Consider the following 7,500-nt stretch of genomic DNA (forward strand, 5'->3'; position numbering starts at 1 on the left):
AGATACTAGGAAATCGTTTTGAAAAAAAAAAAATCTGTTCCATCTCTGGTAGGTTGTGGACACGAACGTGACTTCTCTTGTGACACCCAGACTTGTCCGCCCACATCCGTGTCACGTCACCCACGCCCAGTCCCGTTCTCCAGGTCTACTCGGATGCACGCCCACCTCATGCTTAAACGGTGGGCGTTGCGTCAGGTTCTATGACGGTGATAGGTAATCCGACGACAGAGGGTTGTATCTGGCGTAGAGTGCATGCAATTGCGACATGAATGATGAAGGCGGTTCGGTGGAGGCCATTATAAGACCCGATGTTGTTCTGGGAGACTTTGCGTTACCCTCGAGTACGTGCGTTGCAGGTGCGTGTGCCCCGGGGGGACGACAGGCCCGCAGTGCAAGGTGTTGTCGCGCACCTTCATGGGCTCCGGGTGGGCGTGGCTTCCCCCTCTCCCCCCCTGCACGCCCCTCACTCTCTCCCTCCGAATCTTGCTCGCCCACCCACGGCCAAGAGACGCGCTCATCCTCTACTCCGGGCCCCTCGCGCCCACGCCCAGGGGCCCGAGCACCCCGCCTGCGTCGATGCTTGCCGTGCAGCTGGTGGGCGGCGGAGCGCGGTTGCAGGTGGTGGTGGAGGGGGGCGCGGGGGGGAGGGCGAAGGCGGAGCTGGAGGCGACGCTGCACGACGGCGCCTGGCACGACGTCCACGTGCACATGGACCGCAAGGTGAGACGCGGCGCTGCTAGGAATCTCAGCAGGTTCGGCAGTGAAATTTCTGTGATATTCCTCCTCTCCGTGTGTTGTGCTAACCTTTTCCCTGATGCTTTCTTCCCCCTCGATGCACAGGGCGTGGGCGTGATGCTGGACCTGTGTGAGGGGAGCTGGGATGGGCCAAACACGGCCCAGCAGTGCCTTGCGCGGGCGGCCTGGACCCACCGCGAGGGGGAGGCAAGAGAGTGGGTGCCGTCGGGGCCGCTGCAGGTGGGCGGCTTGGCGCACCCGCCGCCCCTGCCGCAGGACCACGGCTGGCTCTACGCGGCCAAAGCCGACCCGCTTGAAGGCTGCGTCTCGCATGTCACCGTCAACGGTCAGGTGAGTCGCTTCCGCGCCCACGCCCCTACGCCCACGCTCTCCGCGCTCGGGACTCGGGCTCCGGCCCTCGCCCGCCCTCGTTGCAGGATTCCTTATGGGAGTCTTGTGTTATTACCCTGTGATATATAGTATATTTAATGTCTTTGGCTGAAAAAATATGCTCTATACATATATACATACACACACACACATTCATACATACATACATACATACATACATACATACATACATACATACATACATACATACATACATACATACATACATACATACATACATACATACATACATACATACATATTTATATATATATATATAAATACACACACACACACACACACACACACACACACACACACACACACACACACACACACACACACACACACACACACACACACACACACACATACACACACACACACACACGCACACACTTTATATATGTCTGTGCGGACTGCGCGACAGCCCCACCGAAGACACAGCTCCGGAGTGACGGTCCCCCAGTGCTGTTGCAGGTGCAAGACCTAGGGCAGCCGCCCAACGCCCATGCCACTGTGGGCGGGTGCAGACAACAGGAGAGGGCTTGTGCGGACGGGTGCGGCCTCCGTGGGCTGTGCGTGGGCGGGATGAAGGAGTCAAGGTGCGAGTGCGAGGCCGGGTGGGCGGGGCCTCGATGCGCGACGCCCACGGTCCCTTCCGCCCTCGGTTCCTCGTCGTACATGAAGGTGGCGCTCTCCTTCGCGCCCACGCCCACGGCTCTCTCCGTCCAGCTGCGCGTGAGGACCCGGGGCGCGCGGGACGGGCTACTGGTGCGCCTGGCCGCCCACCGCCCGCCAGCCGCCCTCACTCTGCAGGTAATCTCTCCGGCGATGCGCTCGGAGCACACACGGGGATAAATGTATGCTTAGATGTGCATATGTATGTGCGTGTGTGTATGTGTATGTGTATGTGTATGTGTATGTGTATGTGTATGTGTATGTGTATGTGTATGTGTATGTGTATGTGTATGTGTATGTGTATGTGTATGTGTATGTGTATGTGTATGTGTATGTGTGTGTGTGTGTGTGTGTGTGTGTGTGTGTGTGTGTGTGTGTGTGTGTGTGTGTGTGTGTGTGCGCGTGTGCGCGTGCGTGCGTGCGTGCGTGCGTGCGTGCGTGCGTGCGTGCGTGCGTGCATGCGTGCGTGCATGCGTGCGTGCATGCGTGCGTGCGTGCGTGCGTGCGTGCGTGCGTGCGTGCGTGCGTGTGCGACTGTATACATGTATGCATGTAAGTATACATGTATGTACAATGCGTATGCACGTGGCGTTTATAGATATATCTATATCAGTAGATATTTATGCAAATAAGTATAGTAAAGTATATCGTAGTACTAGATGCCTATACCTGCAGACATAAGGTTTTGTTTCTACCAAAGAGCATTTCCAAATGGATACTTAATCCCTAAGACGCCTCCCTTTCCTTCGCCCAAACGCCGCCTGCTCTCGTTCAGCTGCGCTCGGGCGTCGCCTGCGCCTCCGTCTCGGGCGCGGGGTGGGCGGCCCAGGAGGTGTGCGTGGAGGGACGCGCTCTCGGGGACGGCGAGTGGCACACCCTCGCGGCCGAGCGTCGGGGACACAACCTCCTCCTGCGCGTCGACGGCGGGGACGGCAGGAGCCTCACGAACCACTCACTGGACTCCTTCGCTCTGCTGTCATGGGACGCCCGCGGAGGAACGGGGGCCGAGCAAAGGGGGAAAGGGGGCGGTCGGCGCCCCAAGAACCTCACTCATCCCGCGCTGCCGCCCTTCCTCCACGTGGATAAGCACGACGGGGTGACCGTCGGCGGCTGGCCGGAGTTTGAAGCAGGGAGACTCGTGCGCGTGCACCATGACCTCAATGAGAGTAAGTCGCGTCTCTCTCCCTCTCCCTTCCTCCCTCATTTCTTCCCTCCCTTCTTCCTATTCATATCTATGTCTCTTTCTCTCCCCCTTCCTCCCTCTTTTCTTCCCTTCCTCCCTCCTCTCTATCCCTATTTATGTGTCTCTTCCTTTGCCCCCCCCCCCCCTCCATCCCTCTCTTCCCTACTCCCCCTGACCCTTCCCCTCTGCTTCCAGGCTGCATCGACGATCTGCGGATAACAGGGCGGCCGCTGCCTCTTCCGCCCGCGGTCAACGGAAGCAGGTGGGGCCAGGTGACCACTTCCCGCCACTTGACTCTCGGCTGCGCTGGCGACTCGGGTGCCTGTCTCAACTACACCTGTGAACCTCCGCTCACCTGCACTGCCCCCTGGGGCCGACAGCCTTCTTGCAGGTAGGTTAAGTAATGAGAAAGGCTCTAGGTTATGTCTTTATTTTATTAGTGTCGCATAAGTAACTGCAGTGAAGCGTCAGAGAAGACGCTGCTGAAACCAATTGTAAGTTGCCTATTCATTATATAACAAGAATTTTCACTAAATAATTTATAGAAGAGTCTTGAGCACTATTCTTTTTGGTCATTTAACGACTTATTTCCGGAAGCTGCGGACCAGGCCGGATCCAGATCGGGCACGCGTGCGAGGACGTGGACGAGTGTGCATGGCAACCCTGCCTCCATGGGGGTACCTGCTACAACCTGCAGTCTGGCCACAAATGCGTGTGTGGTCCCAGCCACATGGGGGACCACTGCGAGTGGCCACACTCAGCCCCAAGCACAGGACCCCTTGGCAGCCCGGGCACCATCACAGCTTTCTCCGTCACTATCTTGCTAATGGGTCAGTCTCAATTTCTACGAATGTTAACGATTACCTTGAATTTCTACGTGCAATTGCTGTATCTCATCTTCTTTCCTCCACTTTTGTCTGTTGCGGCACAAGCATAATTTCTACTAACCATTCATCATTTATGCTTCCAGTTGTGCTGCTTACAGTGCTCTCCCGACACCTGGCGCGGCACTTCTGCAGAGGCGGCCCCAGGGGGGGGAAGGGCGTGGAGGGGCTGGCCACGGGGCGAGAGGTCAAGGGAGGGGTCACGGAGGGCGGGGGGGAGCGCACGGCGGCGACCCGCGCCAGAAAGGACGGGCCTCAGGGATCCTTTCTAAAGGACTTAGATTGTAGGGGCACCGGTGAAGACCACGCTGCCTGGCAGAGCGAAGGTGAGGGAGGACCTGGCCACATCGTGTAGAGCAATAGCACAGTAAAATTAATCACGATATAATATTTGAAGTAAAAAAAAAAAAAAAAAAAAAAAAAAGGATTTAACCTCTTTGTGATAATGCATTTGAGGAGATGCATGTCAGTGCAACAGACCAAAAGGTTACAATGACTGGTAGAATCAGTTAGACCCTCAAATTTTAGTTTGAATGAAATGGTACTTATCTATATGCACAAATTTATGTTAGAAATCTTCTGCAAAGTAATACTGCTTTCTAGAAATTCTCTGGAAAGTATTACTACTTTCTATAAAATATACATCATTTCTCAAACTTGCAGACGTCGAGGTTGACCCTTCGTTTGTGGCAATACCGCTTTGTGGCAGGTCCAGCATGGATCATGTTGAACAGGAAGGAAGCCAAGCAGTTGTCCCTGGCATTCCAGAGCCCGTTTTACCTCCTGATGACCTTAGAGCTTATGCTTACGAGGGAGAAAGCTCTCCCCCAGGTTCCCTTTCCTCTACCATCTCAGGTAAGGATGAAGACATTACAAAAATCTAAAGTTAAAGCAAAATTGTATTCAAGATCTTCATTGATGTTGCACTCTCCTCTAAATAGGATTTTTTTTCTTTAGGACTGCAAGAAGAAATTAATAATATCAAACCCCAAATGCCACAACTCCTGGAGGTCATGGAGCTTCTGAAAAATCTTCCGGACGGGTCAAGATCCTCCTTTACAGTAAGCAGTCCTCACGCAGGAGAGGAACGAAAAGAAGCACCTGTAACCCCCCCTAAATTAGGTGAACATGAAATAAACAGGCGGTTAAAAAACAATATAAAGATACCAAGAACTGCAGAGGCTTGGTCACAGCCTTACCTTTTCAGACTTTTGATTCAGTCTTCTACTTTTATTTCACACAAATGGAAAAGTGTAACAGGCAGCAATTCGTGCAATGAGGAAAGGGATCAGACTGACATGCAAAGAAAGTCTCAGCTGACTACTATTTCATAGAATCTTCCTCTACCCAGATGCTATTCAGACGTTCTCAGCTGGCACTTATTTCACAAAATCGTCCTTTCCTTTTTTTTGAAACAGTTTGTTCTAAGATTAATGGGCACAAACTGGGTAATGGGTCGGAGTTTTTACTTTGTTATCCACACTGAAATCTCATTGAATGAATAATAAATTAGTTATTTCCAGGGTTTAACTGACCTATTCTGAAAAGCAAAATAAAATACAATACTATAATGTAACAGGAAGGTATTATATGTACTTTACCTAGGCTGTAATATATATTTATATATATATATATAATTTTTTTTTTTTCCCCTTTTTTTACTAATGATATGATTTCAAGTCTCCTCACCTATAGTTAAACATCTGTTTGTCAGAATGCAATGGGCCATCACCAAGAATTAGAAAAGCCAAGTATCTCATTGCCCATTTGGGAAATCAGTCTGAAAGGTCATTTCATTTTCAGTGCCATATTTTTCTAGTAATCTTTAAGTTTAGTACATTTAGTGTGTGAGAAGGTTTTATAAAATATATTGCTCTCACTTTGAATGTGTTTTTTGTATCCTCTTAAACTGCATAAACACTTTGCCTACTGCCTTGCATAGTAATCAAAGTTTACAAAAACATCAAAATGAATGGTATAACATTTACCACTGATGTACAAAAATATTTGAAAGTTGTTAATTTTCAGCTAATAAAGCAGGGAAAAACAATTTTTTTACTCTAATCAAACAATTTATTGAAAGCATAAGCTTCCTTACAGTTTCACATGTGTAACAAAGATATACTTCTATTTTGTTTTCCTTTTTTCCCTATACTCTTCATAAAATATGCAGCCCTTGCATATCATTTCCTTTTTCCTCTAACACTTTTCTTATCTCTCTTTATGCCTCTAAACATGTCTCTGGTATTCTCAGTGTAGGGGCGCTTTCGTTGCTTCTGCTTGCCTACCATTATTTCTTCATACTTCCGTTTCTGGAACCTGTAAAAAAAAGACGGCAAGTTAGATCGCTTCCTCTGCCAATGAGACTATTTGCCCACTTAGTAATACTGACTACCACTACTTTTACTACTACTACTTCTACTACTACTAACTATTACTGTTAACTTTTAAGAGACTAACAGCTGGAGGAGACATAAGTCATCCATAAGTGGAGGATGTCATCTGGGTCTTGCTCAGTAAATCATACAACACTCACTCTTTTCTGCCTTGTAAGATCATATTCTTCCTGTCACCTTTTTTTATTACTATTACAAGCAAAACTAATTATGAAATGCAACAGACACCAAACACCATGCTGGCAGCTACTTTTACAAAATTTATTTTCTCTACTATGCACACGAATCTCTTATAAACATGCTCCATAGATTACAGAGCAAGAATAAATAGCCCATTTAAAACAAAGTGGGACACGTGAGAACCATATGCTGTGTTCTGTATTGCTTGTCAAATTCTGACAGATGACTAGGTAACTCCAACAGACAAGCTGTTTGCATTTCAGTTTCTCAGCCCAACAACTCTCAGTGAAGAGAGAAGCAAACTGAATGCCTCAGTCAGTTTTGTTGTATTCATTAGTTAATGTGGAATTATTAGATGAAAACAGCTATGCGCATCCTCAGCTTAAAATGTTATATGCACTTTTGGCAGATTCTTTGACCGGTTTGATTTTAGAAGCCATTAATTTACAACACCCGTCATATTCTTTGCTTACAAGCAAACCCAGCTTTTTTCGTTTTGAGATTTTTTCTTTTCTTTTTTTCTTTCATTTACTGCAGTCAAGGAAAGGTTGGAGCTATCTAATATAATCTGAAATGGTTAAAATGCATACCTTAGACTTTCTTCATTGCTCAAGATTTCTTCTGCCAGTGTCCTCTTGCGGCTTTTCTTTGGAATGCGAGAAGCATAGAAATCTACAGGAGAATCCACAACGGTACCAATGTGGAAATGCTTGGGCAAAACCTGGAATAGGATAAAACACAAAAAATAATATTCACATAGCATAGCAAGGATTACACTGTGTCTAACAACCTAATGATGGAACAAAACTTCAAACACCATGCGGATGCATTAACTCACCTTCATATCATTATTTTTGTAATGCCTCTTTGGATCCAGGACAGAACGCATCTTAAGGATCTCCAGATCCCGCTGTATTTCTTCTGTCATCTCAGGAGCCTTCATGTCAAACCACCCAGCTCCCTTGGTCTTCTCTCGCTCAGCCTGTAAAATCATTGATTAATTTGATATCAATGGCTCCTCTAGAGCAGAACAATCTTTCATATGAATACA

The 7,500-nt window shown here is 48.3% G+C and overlaps 2 protein-coding genes across 2 annotated transcripts in view; one reads left to right on the top strand and one right to left on the bottom strand.

Annotated features, from left to right (window-relative positions):
- LOC125045985 (neural-cadherin-like) overlaps positions 1-5,759 on the top strand; it is a 10,985-nt gene extending 5,226 nt beyond the window's left edge. The window contains exons 7-16 of the mRNA XM_047643575.1: positions 53-213; positions 357-720; positions 841-1,204; positions 1,595-1,944; positions 2,582-2,972; positions 3,185-3,380; positions 3,587-3,819; positions 3,960-4,199; positions 4,537-4,728; positions 4,831-5,759. Coding sequence (XP_047499531.1) covers positions 53-213; positions 357-720; positions 841-1,204; positions 1,595-1,944; positions 2,582-2,972; positions 3,185-3,380; positions 3,587-3,819; positions 3,960-4,199; positions 4,537-4,728; positions 4,831-5,207 — 2,868 coding nt within the window. The 3' untranslated portion in view covers positions 5,208-5,759. The remainder of the gene's footprint in view (positions 1-52; positions 214-356; positions 721-840; positions 1,205-1,594; positions 1,945-2,581; positions 2,973-3,184; positions 3,381-3,586; positions 3,820-3,959; positions 4,200-4,536; positions 4,729-4,830) is intronic.
- A 164-nt stretch (positions 5,760-5,923) lies between these two features.
- The window catches only part of LOC125046118, a 10,543-nt gene continuing 8,966 nt past the window's right edge, over positions 5,924-7,500 (bottom strand). Inside the window, exons 10-12 of the mRNA XM_047643762.1 lie at positions 7,288-7,431; positions 7,040-7,170; positions 5,924-6,192 (exon numbers count right to left, since the gene is read on the bottom strand). Coding sequence (XP_047499718.1) covers positions 6,057-6,192; positions 7,040-7,170; positions 7,288-7,431 — 411 coding nt within the window. The 3' untranslated portion in view covers positions 5,924-6,056. The remainder of the gene's footprint in view (positions 6,193-7,039; positions 7,171-7,287; positions 7,432-7,500) is intronic.

This window comes from Penaeus chinensis, chromosome 38 (assembly GCF_019202785.1).
Source record: "Penaeus chinensis breed Huanghai No. 1 chromosome 38, ASM1920278v2, whole genome shotgun sequence".
NCBI lineage: Eukaryota > Metazoa > Arthropoda > Malacostraca > Decapoda > Penaeidae > Penaeus > Penaeus chinensis.